Genomic DNA, 21,341 nt, shown 5'->3' with positions numbered 1-21,341 from the left:
TAGGTTGATAATACGAATGACGGATATAATACATGAGCTGGAATTTATTTAATCAGCCGGTAGTGGCTCGGGGTATTGAAGCAAAGAAGACAGTATAGCTTACCATAACCCCAGGCTGAAGACCCCAGAGAGCATGATTTTTTGTCGTCGAGGAATGTGTAGTAATGACCAAATCGTTGGCAAAGGTAAGCAAAAGATGACAAAATCTGTTGCCATATTTACGCCAGCTATGGTATACCAAATTGGTAACGACTTAAGGCATTGGCCAGAGATAGTGTTGTGCCAGAACTTTGGTACTGGAATGCAAACCAAGGTAAGAAGAAAGCAGAGCATAATAGTCCAAGCACTTAAAAGTATAACGCCGTAGAATGTGATAGGTTGCATTATGCCCACCGTGAAGATTCGTCGGTATTGTAAAAGAATAGAGATCTTTACTAGACATACCGAGACGCTGTATAGGACAATAGAACTGTAGAAAGCCTTTGGCATGATATGTGAATGAATATTTCAGCAACTGAGACTTAGGCCTAGCGAATACCTTCATATATGGAACAAAGCTTCCTTTAGGCTGTACCCATGTATGTGAGCCAAGGCCATATTTCGTTTCTACAAAATTCAAGTCAGCTTACCAGCACTACGACACACTATAATACAATCGATGATGCTCACCAAGGCCAATGGATACAGCTGTTGCAATGGCGAGTACATGAGCGGCTACCATGACTGCATCATCACATCCTATACTGCGAATGTGAACGAGCCTTGTATATGAACGAAGGGCGACCGCTATCGTTGACAAAGCACAGCCAACAGAGAGGACAACACATATCTCCGTAAACTGAGACTCGCCATCTCGTGTATGATCAACTGCCATCATATTTTTCTCGCCTCACCCTGCTTGAATGCAGAGTGGGGATAATTTTGTTGGCAGTTTTGGAAAGTTAAGCTTCAAGTGTGCAGAATCCAGGATGACATGTAGCCTTGGATTGCCAAGCGTGTCCCCCGTCCCGCTCCTTGTGGGCACAGAGGGGATACTATTTAAGCTTCTTCTGCTTTAGGGGAAACCATTTTGGACTAACGCTAACTTTGTGTATTTAACAAAAATTTACGACCATCCATTCTGCTAGATGTAGCTACCATAGCACTGTGCGTGGGCTGGCGTCTGTAGTGGCGAACGAGTACATGTATTCATATATGCCTATGTAGGTACGGATGGTTGGCAGGTTCTAGTATACTGATAGAAGCTGGTTGGATAAATCACTTGCGCTATTATGTGGCTTGCGCCCGTCGTACATTTTTGCTGCTCAATATGCCGGACACGCCGAGACAAGGCGTCAAAGTCCTCGTTGGAGAAAATAGGCTTCGAAGGCTGGCCATTTTCAGTGCCACCAATCATATGCCAACAAATTGTAGGGGCATTCGGCACCATGCAATTGCAACATTTTAAATACATAGCCCTTTGCGACGCCAAATAATTTATTAAATGGTAAAATGTACTGTCTTACTTGACTTAATTTTATTCTTGGGGCATATTGTGAACAAATTGTTTCGATATGGTTTCTGAAAATAGAAGTATTGTTCGCTATCCCATATACCTCGATGGATGTTAGCACCACAAGCTAGGGCCTAGAGCGAAACACATTCAGCGACGGTTCAATTGACAGGCTCGAGTTTGTAAATTTATCGATTGAGCGGACTGACCATATGCGTTGGACGCAGAGGACAAATCCGATTATTTACGGCTGAATTCTCATATTGTGAGGCACGGGACATCGCTCTATGCGCTTCTCAGCGGGGCATGAATTCCTATGAGTGCGGGACATATATTCATCCTCGATGCCCTTTGTAATGTAGTTGCCGAATTACGAGCAGAGGTAGAATTTGAAGACTTGCTAGTATACTCTACCACGTTATTGAGACATTTGGAAGTCTGCATTGCATTAAAGAATGTGAACTAGACACATAGGTGTCATTGGTAGTCCTGCAGCAACTGAATGTTTCACTCCCGAAAATACATTCAACACGAGCGAGGCGAACTTGTGCCACGCTTAAGTCTATAGATGGAGAATCTTAATTTTCTATTGGTTTACATTCAGCATAATATGTATCTGAATTATATGGTGCATATCATATGCATGCAAAGATCAAGCTATCATAAGTTTTAGAACCTAATGCTTTTATTCATTGATTTATTTGGTATTAATGATTATATCTAAACTAAACTCTCCTTTAAAATTTAAAATAATTGAACTAAAACAATTTCACTCTCTCCCAATATAACTCTAATTAAATATATCATCTATTATAGTTTTCCGTGAGCTACAGCATACTTCACAAAATCTTCACAATTAAGCAAGGCAGTCAGCGTCTTTAGTAAATACTTGAAGTACATGTATATTTCACGTAAATATAGGCGGCTTCTTACTTCATCATTACCCTTAAGGCTTGATATAACACTGCATCGATTGTCAAGCTATGGGTGGCATGGGACAGAAACATATTTACACCACCAACAGGGTCAGTACATCTCATAGCGCCAGTTAAGTGCTACCATTTCTTCTGTAACGCCGCTCTTAATAACCTTCGCAACCTCTGCCTGGTCTCCTGAGTCCAGACGTGCGTTTTCGCGTAGAACTAGCCAGCGGTAGAATGTGATGGTCGCCGCGAATAACAGGGCGCAGCCCATGAGGGTTCCAAATGCGGCATAGAAATGGGCAGGCTGGTAGTACAAGTATGAAGCCCAGATGTTGGAGGTGCCGCCAATGGCGTTGACCAGAGCGGATGCGGCTGCTCGCTTCGAGACTGGCCGTGCGAGATGCAGATTGATCGTCTTGTAGAGGAGAAGTTGAGGACCAACTGATGCAAAAGGCAGGATCATCATAGAGAAGTAGCGTGCTCCAACATTGAGAGTTACCATGGGAATGATATACATGACGCACGCAATAGCGATGCAAATGATGATTATGGGGTATACGGTATTCTTGCGATCGGAATAGAACATGAGGAAGTAGTAAACAAAACCAGCCAGAACGTAGGGCGGTGCAGTGAGAAGCAAGCTGATAGTAGAGGAGAAGTGCAGGGAAGCGACGAGGGTGGGAAAGTAGTTAGCGATGGATCCTTGGGCTTGCGAGAGCATATTGCAGAGGATAAGAAGTAATAGCTTGGGATCAGAAAGAGCTTTGGCGAAGCCCCGCATCACAGTCTCATTCTCTGTGCCCTCTGCTGCGCCAGCTTCAGACTCGATACGCCAGACAGCGAGGTCTCTCTCTAGCTGAGAGAGGATACGGCTGTTGTGCGGAAACTCGGGCATGACACATGCGCAGATCGCTCCCACGCCAACTGTTACACTACCCTCGATGATGAAGAGCCACTGCCAGCCGCGAATGCCGTGGACTCCATCGAGCTGAAAAACAGCAGCAGCGAAGAGTCCGCCAAAGGCATTGCCAACTTGCTGCGCAATATACAAGGCAGCTATGCGCTTCCCGAGCTCCTTTTTAGTATACCAGGCTGAGAGGTAATAAATGGCACCGGGAAAGAAGACGGCCTCTGCAACTCCAAGAATGGTTCGCACGGCAAGAAGCTGCTTATAAGTCTTGACAGCCGCCGTCGCAGCTGAGATAGATCCCCATATGATGACAGCACAGCAAATATACATCCCAGGCCTGGAAATTTTGGTGATAAGGAGATTGCTTGGAATCTGAAAGGGCAAATAACCGACGAAGAGGATTGAAACCACCGTAGCAAATTGCTCGGTGGTCATGTGAAGGGAGTCAGTAATGCCTTGCAGCTTAGCCGCGGCCAAGTTCTGACGGTCAATGTAATTCAGGATGTATAGGATCCCAATAGTTGGCAGAATGATAAGGTCCATTTTGCGGACTAACTTGTCGTTGAGGTTTTTTATTTCAACACTTCCAAGGCTGCGAAGTGTCTCTGGCATCCGTTCGTCGACCGTGTCGATTTCGCCTTCCACGCGTGACACATCATCCTTGGTATTGCTCTCTTTGAGGGTGTCCATGGCGACACTCATTCTTGTAGAGGTTGAGGACTCTAACGGTTTGAGTCAGAGATGAAATGATGAAGACGAATTTTGAAGTTTGTGACTGAGAAGACGTGGCTCTCTTTCTGAATAGTGGATTAACTGAAGACCTGTGACGGCGTCCCCGTCGAGGATGAATCTAGGGTTATGAGCGTATCTCAAATTATCGAAAAGACATTTGATATCTTCCAGGAACACTACGACCTTCTATGTAGTTTTTGGATACCTTGCGAATCGTACAAAAACATATCAGCCCCAAGTTGGTGGAATCTACTAGCCCCGTGGGGGCGAACGATCTAAAAGGGCTCCTCTCCACATTATAGGTGAAGCCATGTGGGCCTGGATATGGGGCTAGTGGGCAGCATGCAGGTATAATGCATTACCCGGATCCTGATCTTCTGAGACTTTTGGGAGCTCCTCCCGATGGGGCCAGCCGACAGCCGGAAACTCAAGGATCTGAAGATAGTAACGGAGCTCATTAAGAAATGCATTGGGATGATGCACCAAGATAAGGACAGGGCAAATGATTCCTTACTACTTGAAGAGAGTGTCCTGGCCATTATCTTCCCACATGTCATCATTCCATCCTCACGTACGCTTTGTTAACAGCAACCAACTTAATTCCAATTGCAAAAATGAGATATCCCACTGCCCACACCACCGATATCGAGAACCCTCGGCTGAGGCTTCTCAACAAAATGAAACGCGGAGAGTACCCGTTGATGACCTTTATGGCCATTCCTTCTCTACGCATGGCCCAGATTATCGCTTTGACAGGCGTTGATGGTATAATCATTGACTGTGAGCACGGTAACATCGGGGATGATTCAATGCATAACGCTGTTGCTGCCATATCAGCTCTCGGAGTATCACCTATCATCCGTATTCGTGGACCTGCTCATGACATTATCAAGCGTGCTCTCGACACCGGAGCGCATGGCATTATGGTTCCACAGATTAACAACGCTGAGGAGGCGCGGCAAATAGTCCAATCATCCAAATTTCCACCGCAGGGAGTGCGTGGCCAAGGCTCAGCTTTCCCAGCCATTGGCCATGGGTTGACAACACCCGAGTACATGATGTCTGCCAATGAGACGATTTTGACCATGATCCAAATAGAGACGCGTGCTGGCGTCGAGAACGTCGACGCCATTGCCGCAGTGCCGGGCGTGGACATGGTCTTCATCGGCCCTAATGATCTTGCCCAATCTCTCCTCGGATATGTGCCCGCGCGGGGAGACGAGCCCGAGTTCATTACTGCAATCGAGAAGATTATTGAGGCGGGGCGAAAGCACGGCAAATGGATTGGGCGCATGGTCAACAATGGCACGGTGGCCAAGGAGGTCAGGCCGAGATACGACACAGTTGCCATTACCGGCGATACAAAGGCAATACAGAATTGGTATATGGCGGAGTTTGAGACCGCGCGGTCATAAGAAAATTGTGGAATTGTTAAAATTGCCATGTAAAATAATTATCATATAAAGGAGTATAGACGATCATAAATAGACGATTCTTGGTAAATGCTGGCCAGAAAGAAACAACCATTCAAACGCAAAAAATGCTGGCGAATAGGCATTCCAGATAGCTTCTCAATTTTTTTCTTAATGCTAGTCTCCTGTTTCTTTATCAATTGACGAATCATTCCTCGCTGGGTTCGTCCTCATCGACTGGTTGTATTGCTCTGGCCTAGACTTGGTGTCTATCTTTGTCAGTATTCTCTGCGGAGGCATGGACGGTGCCTGGTAAACTTATTTTCCTCTGCCTTGAACTGTTGGACAAGCAGTTACCTTGACTGCCCTGTCTAAATTGTGTATCTCCCTAGACAATATGTGTAGGTACATGCGGACATGCTTCGAGAAGGGAGAGCGTAAAGGTTCGGTCTCATTACTTTAGTCTTCAGCATAAAAGCGACATTTTGCGTTTGATAGTAGAGCAGTCTTCCACTGAGGCCGCCTATGCAAGAGTTTATGATATGGTGTCCTGGTGACGGACACAGAACGGTGAGTTCCTTGGCGGATTGCAATTTCGTGGCATAACTTCTTTTATTGACTGCTATCTATTTTCACTTTCATTACTTCCGCTCACAGTGATAATAAACAACGATAGGACGGACTAATACGTCTTCTGAGGAAGTTAACATTAATACACAAATCTTCGTGGGACATGGCTTGCATTAATTCTTGTGAGGTTTTGAGGTTTTGCCCATAGTGGCAAATATTGTTACATTTTTATTAGATCTAAGTTGTAATTATATACTGTTGGTCTATACTTGGAGAGCTTTTATGCCTGTGCGATACATTCAATCTCAATAACTGTTCCGTTGCCTGGGGGGACAGCCTGGAGGCACGAGCGTGATGGCATTGGCTTGGGCAAGAACTCAATGTATGCTTCGTTCATAGCAGCAAAATCCTTCATATCGGCGAGATAGACATTGTATTTGACCACTTTTTCGAGCGACGATCCTGCAAGTTCGAGAACTTCCTTGAGATTCTGCAAACAGGTTCTCTGTAGCAGAGACGGGCAAACATTAGCTCAACAATTCACCCAGGAACAGGCCACTTTGCACAAAGCACAATAAATAACTTAACGTACGGTTGCTTGTTTGATCTCTCCAGTAGCTGTTTGGCCAGCGCAAAAGACTAGACCGGGGACCTTGACCGCAGGGCCTGGATAGAAAGCATGGTCAGCATGTAGCAGGTATTACGAGCGCATGCCTCGCTCTCTCTCCCTCCTCAGAAAATGACTTACAATTGTGCGGTTTGGGGGGAAACTTCTCACTAGAGATAAGTTCACGCGACATTTTTTTTTAAGTTGAAGGCGTTTAGAGCAAAGAGCTACCGAAGGGAGATGATGGGAAAACGAATCTGAAGTACGATGTTAGCTGAACGTTCTAGTAGGTATTTAGCTAGATGAGAACCTGTTCACTCCTGTATGAATTTTTAATATTTGTCCATGGCATCGAGGTCCACCGGGGGTGGATATCTCCCATCTGTTGAGACAAGGAGAGACAGAGGAGCTCCGAATGCATGCGACAGCGATCATCAGCCTGGCACACGGCTCTAACAGACACTTACACGTAGCGAATGGTGGCCGACCTACAGCATTAGCGTGGGAGGAGCTCCTCCCCGCCCTTAGGCCTCCAGTTGCCACGCGGGTTGGAAATGCTTGCTTCGTAATTGGCCTGGCACCCTTGTCTTGTGTGGCAGCCCTCGCGATCTGCACCTACCAGCATTCCGGTTTCCGCTCTTTTCAGCATTATACAGTTCCGTTACCTTATCTGATTCGTAGTTCTATAAAGCATACCACACTTAGGTGGCGAGCAACGCTGACCGTCTCCACTATAATTCATTCACTATAATTCATTTTAGCTCCCGTCATGGGGACTTAGCTGACCGTTCACGATACTGTAAATGTATAGGTAGACGGAGGAGCTCTCGTGAAAAAGATACAGGAAATAGATGAAGCAAGATAGTAGAGGTACATACGGTGATCTGGGCAGTGAGATACAGTACCAAACCATTCAGCATGCCGACTAACTAAGCGGAGGGGTAAATGGTCGACACGGAGGAGGAGGAGGAGGAGGAGGAGGAGGAGAACGAGGTAGAGTACGACGTGGTCTTGGCGCCAGATTATCTGTGGTCTGACTTTCTCTGAGTTCTGCATTGTTCTCGGGTGATCAAAGAGCTCGAAAAGGAAGGAAAGAAGCATGGCACTGACATAGGCTGTCATATTACTACAAATATAGAGCTCGCTCAAAAGTTAAAAGGAGGAAGGTGCCTACACAGTTAGATAGTTCCATATCATCTTCCACTAGCACAAATATCTTTAACACATTCAATCGTATCAAGTCATGGCACCCGCCGCACCTTTCAACCCACCTGCTTCCAACCTACCAGGCAAGCCCTTCGTGCCTAATTGGGTTCCACCTCCTATCACGAAGCAGAATGAGAACTTTGCAACACTCAAATCTATTGATTTATCATTGCTTGACTCAGACGACCCGGCTATCGTTGACAACCTCATCCAACAGGTCAAGGTTGCTATTCGCGATGACGGGTTCCTTTTCCTCGAAAACTATGGCATTTCACTAGAGCAGGTAAGGGAGCAAATTTCCATGGAATGAAAGGATGAAGCCACTAATTATGCCGTTTTGTCTCTCGTAATAGCTCCACCGACAGTTTGCTCTTGCTCAATACCTGTACAACAACATTAGTGAGAGCGATAGAGAACGCCTTCTCTTCAGTCCCGAGACCGGTGTGTGGTCTGGCTACAAGCATCCATATGGATTCAAGGTAAAGAAACATCCACATCGGTAGCGTGTGTGGTATACTCCTTGTCATAATTGCGCTTATGCTCACTTTCTGTTTCTCCTCTCTCAGCGCCACCGAGGGCCTCCCGATGGCATCGAGCAATTCAATTGGTACAAACCTGACTGGGAAGAAAACAACCGTACCCCAAAATGTCTGCATCCCTTCATGGACGAAATCGAGGCGTTTTGCAACTACCTTACCCAGTCCGTCAATCGACGGCTCCTCACCGTCTTATCACGCGTTTTAGAGCTCCCAGACGATTATCTCTGGGAAAACGTACAATCACATGGCAGTCCAACTGGTGAAGGATATTTCCGCCACGCGCTCTTTCGACCTGTAAGGAAAGAAACCGAAGAGGCATCAAAAGGCCTTCGTATGCACGGCCACACCGACTTCGGCTTGACAACGTTACTATTTTCCGTCCCCATCTCGTGCCTCCAGATCTGGGGCCGTGACGAGAAATGGTACTACGTTCCATACAAGCCTGGCGCTCTCGTAATTAATATCGGCGACACCTTGGAGATTGTCTCCGGTGGTCATTTTAAGGCCACGCGCCATCGCGTGTTTAAACCCCCAGTGGACCAACTGCATGAAGAGCGACTTTCTCTGGTGCTGTTTAACAGCTCTGTCGGCGATTTGCGCATGACTCCCGCGAAAGGTGTGTAGAATTTTTAACTAATCTGAAAAAGTGGCAAAATATGTATAGCTAATCGCTCTCACTCTCGGTATAGAATCACCTCTTATTCAACGGGAGGGTTGTATCGAGGATCAAGGAGTTTACAAGGAATTTAGGGATCGCACAGCTGAAGGCAAGCTTGTCCCCACGAATCGCGAGTGGCGCGAGATCCAGATCTCCACGGCGACCGACCCAACGGATCGGGAGCACAACCGAGTTGGGGTTCATCAAGTGCTAGTTGACGGAAAAATTATGCATCAACGAGAGTACATGGGAGTCAAAGTTCTCTTGCCTGTCTAAAGGGGGTACAGGCAGTCAACCGATTCACCGTAGAGAAAACCTTTACCGGCTCGAAAGCATATAACTTACCAAATTTAAATGTCCCACTAAAGAGGACGTACTCTGTAAAGATGTGTGAAAATCCCCCTTTATCTGTTGGAACATCTGCTCCCTGCCTTATCAAGATAGCGCACCATACACGGCGAGATTTGTGACACTTCCGTTCATTATCAGTGCTTGGTGGGTCAAGACAATGCAAGATAGCAACATACCTAGATAAGCAACCGTGATACCGGCTGAAACGGCATCCACCGCTCAGTTGGGCATGCTCCAACCTTGGTGCACACTTATCCCGGTGGTTTAACAGCCGGTCTGGTCGCCTCTGACGCCTTCGAAACGCAATAAGCTGAGACTCCAGTCTGTCTTTGCATTAAACCAAGCACGCTGGTATCATTTGGGGGGGCAAAACTCTAGTGTATTAGTCTAATGGATCTAGTCATTCAGCTTGAAGGAGAGACACGCGGTCTAGCCAGGCTAAGCAAGCGTGCACCAGCCCACAACCTAGTCTACCCCATTATCTCCATGTCTCTGGGGGCTTGCCCATGCGGGGAAGGGGAAGAAGTTGTGGATCGGTAGCTATGTACAATCATCGTTCCAATTGTAGACAGATGCATCATCGCACTTTAGAAACATCGCGCCTGTATCATGATTGATTCTGTCGCCAGCGAGGGCGTCCCCGCCTATCGTCCGTTTCAATGCCTCGTCTGCCAAAGCCGGTTTACCCGACATGAGAACCTTAAGCGACATGCCGCACTACACGCGCGTTCTCATGACAAGACGGCACTTCCGTGTGGTGTCTGCGAAGTCACCTTCTCACGTCACGATTTACGGCATCGTCATATGAAGAGGAAACACCCAGAGCATAACGATAGGCGACCTGTAAAGAAGTCGCGATACCAGCAAGCGGAAACAACGCAAGTGGGTGATGAAGGACAATGCGAGGGAGGAGACGAGGCGCTATCTCTATGCTCTGCAACGAGTCGGCGAAGCTCGCTTCGTCAGCAGTCGAGCGATGAAGGCGAAGTAGAGATAGAGAGCGGACCATGGCACACAGAGCTACGGTACGCGCAGTATCACGTCGATCACGGCCATCTCGATTCCCCAGAAAACTTGTATTTTGCGAGAGGCGCACATACCAGCTCTGAAGATGGCAATAGTCCAACTGCTGCTGCCCAGCTGACGCAACTGCCCTTGATCAGGACCGAGTCAACATGCACCGACGATATTGTTCAAGCTGAAGCTGCCTTGGAACAGAGCATGTTAATGGGAGCGACATATCTTAAGCCCCCACCGCAATTTAGCACCTCAATGCATCCAATGGCAATTTCGCCGCCATCTTCATTTGACATCCATTGGCCCGGCTTTGACTTCAATCAGCACATCCCAGATAGGTTACTATCGAACGACCAGCCCCGGTCACAGGACGATTGGAAACCCTCTGTCTCGCAGACCACCGTGGGCTGCAATCTCTTCTTCACCTACGTCTCCCATTTTGTCCCCTTCCTACACCGACCCACCTTTGATGCCACACTCTTTGCTCCACACTTGATTCTCGCCATGCTTTCCCTTGGCTATCAATATGGCGAAGACCCAGACCGCAACGACCAGACAGGCTCAGGCGCCAGCTTGTCAGCACGGTGCTTCCATCAAGCTCGAGTCCTCATTACCACAGAAGAAGAGAGTCTGGATGATGATACAACACAGAATATCCCTGTTGTTCAGACGTATTTGCTGTTGCAGATCTGTGCTATGATGTATCTATGCGGTAGTGATTCAACATATAGCCTCAGGATGCACTCCAAGATGATATCTCTTGTTCGAGCTGGAGGCTTAATGCAACCAAAAGCAATGCAGTCTAGTACAACGGGAAATCTAGAGTCGCTATGGAGAGAATTTATCAAGGCTGAGTCCCATAAACGAACCCTTTTTGCTGTGCACCAGATCGATGCGCTCTGGTACCAGTTCTTATCCATCCCCCGATCCATCTCGCATCTGGAATTCAAGCATGAGTTGCCCTGCACGGAGGATAACTGGGCGGCATCCACATCCGCAGAGTGGGCGCATCGGCAGCTTGTTATGAGACATCACTCTGGTCCATCGGTGCTGTATACAGACGCTGTCCGACTATTCTTATCCCCTGAAGCGGACCTCGACGTCATTCCAGCGTTTGACCCGTATGGAGCGATCAACATTGCGCAGTTTCTAATCTCTAGCGCTCGTGAAGTGTCTGGCTGGTCTACTATGACCGGAAAGCTGACAATGGAGAGGATCAAGCCTCTGAGGTCAGCACTCATATCGCTCAGTCCCTTCATCCACCAGCAACCCAGTGCTGAAAGCGCAACACACGCGGCGTTGTGCGAAGGGACATGGGAAGCTGCCATGATCGAGCTGCAGATGTGGTCACCGTCACATACTAGTGGCATCGTGGAAGGCAGTATGGATGCAGTACTAAATAAGTCGGTTTATTTGGCGCCTTCTTGCGAAATACTTTGCAAATCCAATACTGCCGGGGCTATCCAGCCTCATGTTGACTGGTTCTTGCGTTATCTAGATTCAACGCTCTCGCCTGCCTCTGAGGCACCATGGATTGTTTTATATGCATATCGAGCCTTTTTGATTGCTTGGAACCTTTTACAAGGTGGAATATCAGATGCGATGCAGGCAATCAATATCAGTGACGGTGATGCAGAGGGAGCTTTAACGTGGGCAAGGAAGGTCTTCCAGCGACGGCAGCACTGGCAACTTGGTAAGCTCATTTTGTCGAGTTTGGATGCCCTGGAGAGGCAAGTCCCTGGAGAGCTTTAAATTAGCATAACAAAACTGGAAATAACAGTCTAGATCATTTTGTTCTAGTTCTAGACATACTTGTAATCGAGCAAATTGTTAGCAAAGCGAATTCTTCATGGATTAACTAGGTTTAAATATTATTATAATTAAGTATAGCTATAGGATTATATTATAATAGAGTATGTAACATTCTGCTTCATATTTATATGTAAAGATTCATAAGTGACGGCTTTATTTTAGGATTCATAGTAAACTATATTCCCTAAACGACTAATAATATTAAGAATTCTTCATTTATGAATAAGTAGAACTCTATTGAAATAGCAACACATGCGCCGGTGTTTGTAAGTTCATCCAAAAGCAAGGATTCGGGTCGCAATTTTGGTATTGACCACACAGTTCTTTTCAAAGAGTCCTTAGCTTTGAAAGGACATGAGGAGTTAAATCACGCACTTGCCCCAGGCTCGGGATGTTAACCTACTAGGCTAAATCTGTTCAGATGCATTGGGCGAAGCTGTCATCACTTCAGGCTTGCTACCAGGCGGCTCTCTGCATTGGCTCCACATCAACGTGTAGTCGAACGATTTTTGAAGACGTCGTGCTCACAGACCCAGATACGGGCGTGAGATCTTATTGAAGAAAGGTCGAAGAGTGCATATGCCTACATTCCTCCTGCATAACCAGGATACGTTTTGGGGCGGAGACGCTGAAACCTTTGGATCCGAGAAGCTTTTCCCGGTAACATTGCTACAGATAGCAAAGGAAAAGTCAAGACTCAGGCAAATAGATCATATGGTGATGGGTTTCACTTGTGTCCTGGCCGCCATCTTGCTAAACTGAGAATCTTCACTTCTAGTTCGTTGGTAATTATGGTGCTAGACTTTGAAGCCGAGAATGGGTTTACTACGCAGAATTATCCTCTAAGTGCAAAAACAAAGAAACCACTTGGGCCTGATAATGTGGATGAGGTGGCGCGTGGGCGACCTAAACTTGGTTACTGCAGACAGTAGTATACTCGATGCTCAATCCTACACCTAATACCTATCTAATAGTGCTAGTAGGTTGAATCTAGCTTGCAGTATGAAATATTAGAGATATAGTACGGAATCAATGTGCCCAAAGCCCACTAGCCTGTGTTTAAGAGAGCTAGAAAGGTGTGGAGGACTTGCGGAGTTCATTATAGTATTAAACTCGCTTCTTATCAATTCTCGCATCAACATCTTTACGCCGATAAAGACACCTAATATATTCCTGGCAAAGTATTAGCCTATCAGTATGTTTGGCGCAGCGGTTAATAGCCCACCAATGCCTAGCGAATATAGTGTCCAGATCATAAATAGAGCTAATTTATGCCCCTCTTTGGGTGGCTGGCGATACAAAGTGTCTAACTTTAACATGGAGCGCAAATCCCTTAGTGGTAAGATGATTGATAGACCATAAAACATTTGGCTACAGTTCCTTCGTCAAGTTTATGCCTTCAAATTGTCTATCTGAAGCTGGGAAAGAGGGGGGGAAAAGCAAGCTAGAGGTATGTCTTTACATTTGGCACTGCAGCTACGGGTCTTCTAGATTGTATATTTGATGCTTGATGTTCCGCATAATTGTGAGGAGTCTTTCTTCTTGTTTATCATCTCCAGGAACACACATGTCAACAAATATAGGTGGTAGTAAACTGCTCAGCACTAGAACGTGTTCTTTTTTGCTACCAACAAATGTGGATATTCCCTTCTTCGAGATGTTAAAAACTAACGAGTATTATAAATGCCAACAGCTTAAGTCTCATTGTCCAACCGCCTAGCGAACAGCAGGCATGATTACTAGCGGCATCATCCGTCATATGGAGCTCTTCAGCAGCGGACTTCAACTTTTTACGATTCAGACCCTCCGCCGCCGAACTGCCCGCACCCATGTCCACCCAAAGATTCGTATTCGTCTTGATAGATACCTCAGTATATACTGTAATAATAACATATTTACAAAGCCTTCAAGTAAATTTTATCTATCATAAAGCCTGTCACCTTGATGGGGCCAGAAATTTAGCTCATCGAGGCCGCCGTTGAAGCCTTGGACCGATGGAGCAAGCCTTTACTCTTATCCAGCCAATCAGCATGTTTATCGCTGCGGTTGGCCGGAAACTGACCAATCACTGCACTTACCGCTGCGGCTATTGGATTCAATAACGGCACGTTGTGATAGTGGGTGCGCGTGTGTGCTTATTGAGTTATGTCAATGTTGTGCGGATTTTTTAGGGTTCGTTTGTCATGAACCTGCGGAATACGCAAGCCTGCGGGATGGTCAAGGTGGTCAAAGTTACGGAAACGTTGCATAAAAAGGCTCCTATAGCCCATTTCTACGATTTAACGGTGATATAAGTTTGTCAAAAGATCCCAGTTTCCAAGTTTTGCTCTGCATTCCCGCTGCCATGCCCATTCAACTTATCGGCTTGAAAGGAGCCACTTGCATCATGCGAGTGTTCATTACGCTCGAAGAGAAGGGTGTTACTGACTACAACCTGCGAGAAGTTGATATGATGGCGGGAGAGCTCAAGGTATGAACCATGTATCATAAGCGTTATTCCCTTTATTTGGTTTATTATATGTACTAAGTACATATACTGACTATGAGACAGAAGCCACCTTTTTTGGCAAAGAACCCTTTTGGTCAAATCCCTGTTCTCGAAGATGGGGACCTGACCATCTTTGGTAACTCCTGCCCACTATGCGGAATTAGAAACACAGGGCTGAGATATGTAGAATCACGCGCCATATGCCGATATTTGGAAGATAAGTACAAGGGTTTGGGAACAAGGTTGATGCCCGATCAGTCGGATCTCAAAGCCACGGCTCTGTTTGAGCAATGGGCCTCGGTGGAACTTTCACATTTTGATTCCATCGTCTCATCCCTCTATTATCAGAAAATTGTCAGAAAGTAAGTCCCTGATCCCACACAAGCCTGTGAAATCTTGTACCTGGCGAAACTGTTTCAATCCTTTTACCACTGAAGCCTATTTAGCTAATATCTATCTCCATTTTTTTTCTTTCCTCAAATAGATTCCAAGGGCTTGATCCTGTACCCGAGATATTAGAAGATAACACCAACAGCCTGTCGGCAAAGCTTGAAATCTTCAACCGCATTTTGGAAACTCAGCGATACATGGCCGGGAGTGAATTCTCTTTGGTTGACATATTTTTCGTTCCCTATGTCAATCGGATGTTCAAGATGGAGATTGGAAACTTGATAATGGACAGGCCACATTTGAAAATATGGTGGGAGTCTGTCTCTTCCAGACCATCCGTCAAAAAATGGGCAATGTAGCAAGGCGTCGCGACCAGGGTCGGAGGCGATACCCGAGTTGAGTGGCCCGTATCCATTTTGGGTGGTGGAAATCAGCTTTGGAGCAATAGACTAGTTATTATATGTAGCCTCTATTTCAAGAGTTTGCATACTCCTCAACAAGCTTGAGCATAACTAACTAGGATGTTAGACAAATAAAGGTCGTCCAGAATCAGATTCCCACATATCACATTCTGAGTTGGTTTCCATAGCTGCCCAATATCGCCTCAGCATCTGAGAATACTTGTCCCGGCTGCAAGCTCCAGAAAATAGTGTATGTAGGCTGTTGAATAGATCGAGGATATATTGTCGATCTTCTCCGGTTGCCATACACCCTGTCACGTATAATGCCCACGGTAGGACTCTCAGTTGATTCATATCCTTCAATTGCTTCAAGCTATGTATTGTTCGACAGACGCTTGTTCGGACTTCCATAGTATCTGGCCGCGGCCCAGAAATAGTAATATACAATAAAATAGTTGCCGAGAGAGCAAAAATGCGAGTGGTCTCCACGGACGAGCGCTGGTCAGAGAGAGTTGGCATATTTTGAAGCGTATTCTCTATCCTTGACAAACCATTGGTTAGACTGTCTTTGATTTGTTCCGACTTTCGGTGAATTTCGAGATCTTCAATTTTGCCAAGAATCCCTTGTTTGGTTTTCCATTCTCGGATACTAGCAATTTTACTGATAATCTGAAGGACCCAGCTCTCACAACCAATGAAATATTGGAGCTGAAAAGGGACAGGGAGCTCTTTCAGCATCTGATCGTGCAGTTTACTTAATCTGGGTCCTTTGCCGATAGAAATTCTTGACTGAAGATCCGCCCAAATGAGGAAGCCGCCAAAAAAGATAAAAGCTTGAAGCTCTTCACATTCAGTGGGCGGGAGATCGGTGGAATTAACCAACTGCAGTACATCTATGTAGACGTCATTGATCATCATGGTCAAAATTTCTAAATGAGTCTTCCATTGCTCGTCATCAAAGAACAGAAGCTAACAAATGTCAGTAAAGTGTTGCAGCAAACAGCGACATAGTCTCAACATCGCCAGCAACCTCATCCTCACCTGGAAAAACATCATTTGCGTGATTCCTGCTATCATACCGATCCTCTCATTCAAGTTGGTTAACTTTGCATCCCGTCGAAGCTGCTGTTGAAGTACCGTGAACGACAATGCGTTGTGTGTCCGTAGGTCTTGCAAGGTAAGTTGATGAGATGTTTTGCCTCGTTGCTTCATCGTCATCTCTCGATGATATGCGCTTAGGCACAATACTGCGTGGTATAAAGTTTTTTGTGAAAGCATGAGAGATAGGTACCATCCCCGACCGCCATCTTCCATCAGCTGTCTGTACCCAGGATGCTGGATGGGAAATACATGATCAAAGAAATGCATGATCAGCCCAGGCTCTCGCTCAAGGCGAACAGGCCATACTTCAACATTTGGCTCATTGGAATTTAAAACAGTGCGGGAGTCTTTGCATTGCTGCTCTGAGTGATGGCTGCTCTGTGGCATTGCGGCACGCGAGCTGGTTGGAAATGCCGATTGCCATGTCGCTGGCGTAGTTGCTTGCAACGTTTTCCGACGCCGTGTACTAAGTCGGACCGATCTCTTCAAGCTATCAATCATAAAACCTTTTTTCTCCTCGTCGTCTATCCAATCAGGCCGGTCGCCATAGCCATGGCATGTAACTCGCAACGACTGACAGAGGTTGCAGATAGGCCGAGCCTCATCGCATTTCTTACGACGGACACGACAAGTCCAGCAGCCACGATTGCTTCGAGTGGGCAACATACTGACCGGTTAACGGGCGTCGTAGAGAAGCCTTGTACTCAAGAGCTCTCTAAAGAAACAGTCAAACCGGAGCAAACATAGCGCTAGCTTGTGTTCTGTTTCAGTTCTCTTCCATTGCCAGTATTGGAGTCCGGATTATATATAGCTTACTAATATAAATTTGGGATCTGATGGGTGAGGCGCTAAAAAGCCCCGCGATGGCTTCAACCTTACCCTACATTACCACCCTAGTCTTCTAAATCGATGGCCCTTCCTATGAGGTCTCTTCCTTCAAATGTTTAGTGTCTTATTTTCAGCAGCTGAATCTAGTATTCCTAGTCTGCGCATGTGAGGCTACATATATCAGTGATGTAACCTTTGCTTTGTTACATAGTCATCAGTCGCTATTTGGTCTACTTGCGGATAGTACAAACTACATCATCATTCAAGTGGGACAGATTGGGCTTCCAATGTTTCCCCTCAGAAATATCTTTCTCTTCCAAGAAGAACGACAGGTTGCCCATTCTTTCCCGGTCGCACCTCGCCATTTGTTGCGCCGGCCAAATCGGGTTGGCCCTGGAGTACAAAATGTGGCTGGCAATAAAGAGCAACTTTATTCGCATGCCAAAGGCAAAGTAGTGAGTAAGATTAGGGAATCAGATCACAACGGCTTTCGTATAGGCTATGTAGCTATCCGTTGGAGCATGGCATGGTATCCACAGTTTTATCACAACGATTTGCAAACCAAAAAAATTACCAATACTTCGAATGTGGCAAAGAAGCCGATTTGCAATCACCGATGCTGCTGCAAAACAATATTGAGGGAAGTGGGTCAATGGAGTAGTATGGGGTATCCAGAGTGCCTTTATTTATCTACTGCATAGTTAGGGATATCAATAGTCGGATCGAAGAAAACTACTCTCTGATGAACAAGTGTGTACAGTAGGTACCAATATTATTTACCAGCGAAACAAAATAGGTGGCCATGGAGCAGAAGCTATTAACGGAAATGCACGTGACAATGAATAGCTATCTAAAATCCTGGATCTATCATATTTGTTTGATGGATGTAGCATCTAGAATATAGGAGTTGATATGAGCTCAAATCCCTTGTGAATGCTCCTTAATGCCTTCTTGATGTATGCTGTATGCATATATGCCCGTTGAATAAATCTGTATTATCGCCGCCTAAGCTTGGACTGTAACATAGAAGTAAATAGCCCTTTTTGGTATTATTTTAGGAGGTTAATGTTGGTTAGATCTGGAAATTCGAACGCATGACTAGTTGGTGTGTAAAGCAAAGTATTACGAAATAGCTTGCAGCCGGCCAAAACGACCCCCAAGACCACTTTGGCCTCTGGCTAGTGGTCATGGTAAAATGATTTCGACGACTCCTTCATTCATCTTTAGCTCCAAGAGCATTTAACCGCCAGTGGGAGATTTAGCCGATTGGTACGGTAAAGCTTGTCAGCTCAACCAACAGCTAATCATGTATTGCAGGCTAAATTGGCAAGGAACGAGGAACGGGATAGCGATGCTCTCACAGTGCAACACCGTAAATATCTAATTTGGGGTTCCAGAATGTGGGGTATAAAACCAAAGGCATTGCTAGCAGAAATTAAGAACCGGGACCTTATATTCAATATTATAGCGCCGCTGAATTTGACTGCTTCTTCGTTCACGCGGTAACAAAATCACACTAACAGAGCGCATGTCATATCTCAACCTCTAGAGATGTCTCAGGGTGCAGATAAGAAAGTAGAGGGCGAGCATGCGCCGCAAGCTGAAGCCTTGGAAGTAGTCGAAAACTGGACCAACCTCGCCGAAGACGCTCGCAATGCAACAGAGGAAGAACATAGCTTGACTTTCCTCAAAGCAGTCAAGATGTACCCGCAAGCATGCATGTGGTCTATGATTGTCTCAATTGTCGTCATTATGGACGGATACGATACGGCTCTTATCGGATCTCTTTTCGCATATCCTGCTTTCCAACAGCAATTTGGGCATCCCCAAGGACAAGGAAAATACCAGTTGGAGGCAAAGTGGCAGACTGCTTTAGGACTGGCTAGTCCCCTGGGTAATATTGTCGGTATTTACATCAATGGCCTTATTACTGAGTGGTTTGGTCACAAGAAAGCCGTTCTGGGAACTCTTGTATTTCTCACTGGTGTTCTATTTATCCCTTTCTTTTCAAAGACTATCGAGGTGCTTTTTGCCGGGGAGTTGCTTTGTGGTTTGGCCTGGGGCGTTTTCACCACTTTGGCTCCGGCATATGCCTCAGAGGTTGCTCCAGTAGCCCTTCGAGCGTACCTTGAGACTTTCGTTGTCCTTTGCTGGGGAATCGGTCAGTTTGTTTCATACGGCGTTATCTACAGCTTGGTAAATCGCACTGATGAATGGTCTTGGCGAATCCCGCTAGCCATCCAGTGGGTTTGGCCTGTTATTGTTATCCCTCTCCTCTTGTTTGCCCCTGAGTCTCCATGGTGGCTTGTTCGCAAAGGTCGTATCGACAAAGCGGAGCTGTCTATGAAACGCCTTTCTTCCAAGACATCGCAAACCAGCAAGCAATCTGTTGCTTTGATGGTTCAAACTACCAACCTAGAGGCGGCAATGACTGAAGGTGCCTCATACCGGGATTGTTTTCGCGGATCGAACCTGTGGCGTACTGAAATCGGATGCGTCGCTTGGGCGTCCCAAGTTCTCTGTGGCTTTGCCATAGCTAATTACTCGTCCTACTTTTACGAGCAAGCTGGGTTGCCGGCAGCAAACGCTTACAAAATGACGATTGGACAAGGAGGCATTCATTTTATGTGTACTCTACTTTCGGTATTTGTGACTGCACGATTTGGTCGACGTGGAATCATGCTTTGTGGATATGCTGGCATGTCTTGTGCTATGTTTATTCTTGGATTTCTAGCGCTTGCTCACCAGACCACGGGCCTGGGTTATGGACAGGCTATTATGTATCTTGTCTGGTACGTCATCTACCAGTTGACTGTTGGTCCGACCGCCTACATTGTTGTTGGCGAGATATCTTCCACCCGCCTTCGGTCTAAGAGTATTTCTCTGGCTCGTAACGCATACAACGTTGCGAATGTGTTTAGCGCCACTGTGGCTCCCTATACTCTGAATCCTACTGCGGGAAATCTAAAAGGCAAAACTGCCTTCTTGGCTGCCGTTTTCTCGTTGCTTTGTTTGTTGTGGGGTTACTTTCGTCTCCCCGAGAGCAAAGACAGGACATACGAAGAACTGGATCTCTTATTTTCCCAGAATCTGAAAGCGCATGAATTCAAAGATGCGACTGTCGACAGCACAGATATGCCTGAATTTACCAAACAGCAATAAAATCACATCACAACGTGCTTCCAGTATTCTAGCTATGCCGTAAAGGTCTTTAACTAGCAGTAATATTAGTTGGGTCAATACAATATAATTCTGGTGTTCTAGTTCTAGCTAGATCGTCTTAGACTACGTTGTCTGCTAGCCATTCGTAGACGCTGGGGTTTGGTTAGATTTTGTAATGAATTCAAGGCGTTCTTGCAATATAATTGCTTTGTCTTTGTGTAATAATACGTAACTGCTATCTCAGACTATATAACAAGGGGTAAAGTAACTCATGTCCTAAATTTCCAATTTATATTACTCTATTATAGCATCATTTTCGTCTTACTATTAGAAAACACTAGTCTCTTAGCTATAGATAACTGCAGCCGAATAGTGCTAAGATATAAATACGAAAATAATATTAATATCATAGTAAACATCTTTGCGAGTTTGCCCCGTAAAAGCGATGGGGGATCTCTCAACTCCACAATTTTGCGAACCGAAGGAGCACACGTGGCGAAATCTTATAAGAATTTACCCGTCGATGGCATTTTCCCGACCAATGATCTTGGACCGTTTGATTATACTGTACGCCCAAGGAACTTTTTTTCTGGTATCTTGTGTTAGATGTCGACACCCTCGCTATTGAATCCGGGGCTAAACTTCACCATTCTGCGGAGAAACGGCACGACTAGTCGAATGAGAAAAGCGCCAGCCGCCGGAAAAAGCTGTGGAAACCCCACATATTGGTATCAGCGGTCGG

The 21,341-nt window shown here is 45.9% G+C and overlaps 8 protein-coding genes across 8 annotated transcripts; 5 read left to right on the top strand and 3 right to left on the bottom strand.

Annotated features, from left to right (window-relative positions):
* Positions 1–2,466: 2,466 nt before the first annotated feature.
* On the bottom strand, positions 2,467–4,276 carry GGI43DRAFT_77892 (major facilitator superfamily domain-containing protein). Its single transcript, XM_083210295.1, has one exon. It carries the CDS (start codon positions 4,025–4,027, stop codon positions 2,519–2,521), a length of 1,509 nt encoding a protein of 502 aa, XP_083059409.1. The 5' UTR covers positions 4,028–4,276; the 3' UTR covers positions 2,467–2,518.
* A 395-nt stretch (positions 4,277–4,671) lies between these two features.
* Positions 4,672–5,560, top strand: GGI43DRAFT_428196 (Pyruvate/Phosphoenolpyruvate kinase-like domain-containing protein; the record flags this gene model as incomplete). Its single annotated transcript, XM_083208920.1, has 1 exon — positions 4,672–5,560. One exon carries the CDS (start codon positions 4,672–4,674, stop codon positions 5,470–5,472), a length of 801 nt encoding a protein of 266 aa, XP_083059408.1. The 3' UTR covers positions 5,473–5,560.
* Positions 5,561–6,319: 759 nt separating this feature from the next.
* On the bottom strand, positions 6,320–6,839 carry GGI43DRAFT_384754 (Endoribonuclease L-PSP/chorismate mutase-like protein; the record flags this gene model as incomplete). The annotated part of the gene is made up of 3 exons (XM_083203560.1): positions 6,320–6,544; positions 6,632–6,705; positions 6,788–6,839. 3 exons carry the CDS (start codon positions 6,837–6,839, stop codon positions 6,320–6,322), a joined length of 351 nt encoding a protein of 116 aa, XP_083059407.1.
* Positions 6,840–7,889: 1,050 nt separating this feature from the next.
* On the top strand, positions 7,890–9,325 carry GGI43DRAFT_428193 (uncharacterized protein; the record flags this gene model as incomplete). The annotated part of the gene is made up of 4 exons (XM_083208919.1): positions 7,890–8,135; positions 8,206–8,331; positions 8,419–9,007; positions 9,081–9,325. The coding sequence occupies 4 exons, from the start codon at positions 7,890–7,892 to the stop codon at positions 9,323–9,325; spliced, it is 1,206 nt and encodes a 401-aa protein (XP_083059406.1).
* A 106-nt stretch (positions 9,326–9,431) lies between these two features.
* Positions 9,432–12,345, top strand: GGI43DRAFT_407744 (transcription factor domain-containing protein). Its single transcript, XM_083206271.1, has 2 exons — positions 9,432–9,521; positions 9,577–12,345. Exon 2 carries the CDS (start codon positions 10,010–10,012, stop codon positions 12,167–12,169), a length of 2,160 nt encoding a protein of 719 aa, XP_083059405.1. The 5' UTR covers positions 9,432–9,521; positions 9,577–10,009; the 3' UTR covers positions 12,170–12,345.
* A 2,228-nt stretch (positions 12,346–14,573) lies between these two features.
* GGI43DRAFT_384751 (glutathione S-transferase family protein) lies at positions 14,574–15,466 on the top strand (the record flags this gene model as incomplete). Its single annotated transcript, XM_083203559.1, has 3 exons — positions 14,574–14,699; positions 14,781–15,079; positions 15,202–15,466. The coding sequence occupies 3 exons, from the start codon at positions 14,574–14,576 to the stop codon at positions 15,464–15,466; spliced, it is 690 nt and encodes a 229-aa protein (XP_083059404.1).
* A 115-nt stretch (positions 15,467–15,581) lies between these two features.
* GGI43DRAFT_384750 (fungal specific transcription factor domain-containing protein) lies at positions 15,582–16,996 on the bottom strand (the record flags this gene model as incomplete). The annotated part of the gene is made up of 3 exons (XM_083203558.1): positions 15,582–15,619; positions 15,676–16,477; positions 16,550–16,996. The coding sequence occupies 3 exons, from the start codon at positions 16,994–16,996 to the stop codon at positions 15,582–15,584; spliced, it is 1,287 nt and encodes a 428-aa protein (XP_083059403.1).
* Positions 16,997–18,856: 1,860 nt separating this feature from the next.
* Positions 18,857–20,821, top strand: GGI43DRAFT_77848 (general substrate transporter). The gene has a single exon (XM_083210294.1). The coding sequence runs from the start codon at positions 18,989–18,991 to the stop codon at positions 20,597–20,599; it is 1,611 nt and encodes a 536-aa protein (XP_083059402.1). The 5' UTR covers positions 18,857–18,988; the 3' UTR covers positions 20,600–20,821.
* The last annotated feature ends 520 nt before the right edge of the window (positions 20,822–21,341 follow it).

Source organism: Trichoderma evansii (genome assembly GCF_050947405.1).
Source record: "Trichoderma evansii strain SZMC 28006 chromosome Unknown GGI43scaffold_13, whole genome shotgun sequence".
Taxonomy (NCBI): Eukaryota; Fungi; Ascomycota; class Sordariomycetes; order Hypocreales; family Hypocreaceae; genus Trichoderma; species Trichoderma evansii.
This window is presented reverse-complemented; position numbering and strand designations above follow the sequence as displayed.

Excerpts from the sequence above, each read along its gene's own strand:
- GGI43DRAFT_77892 (XM_083210295.1), bottom strand. The coding sequence starts at position 4,027 with ATGAGTGTCGCCATGGACACCCTCAAAGAGAGCAATACCAAGGATGAT.
- GGI43DRAFT_407744 (XM_083206271.1), top strand. The coding sequence starts at position 10,010 with ATGATTGATTCTGTCGCCAGCGAGGGCGTCCCCGCCTATCGTCCGTTT.
- GGI43DRAFT_77848 (XM_083210294.1), top strand. The coding sequence starts at position 18,989 with ATGTCTCAGGGTGCAGATAAGAAAGTAGAGGGCGAGCATGCGCCGCAA.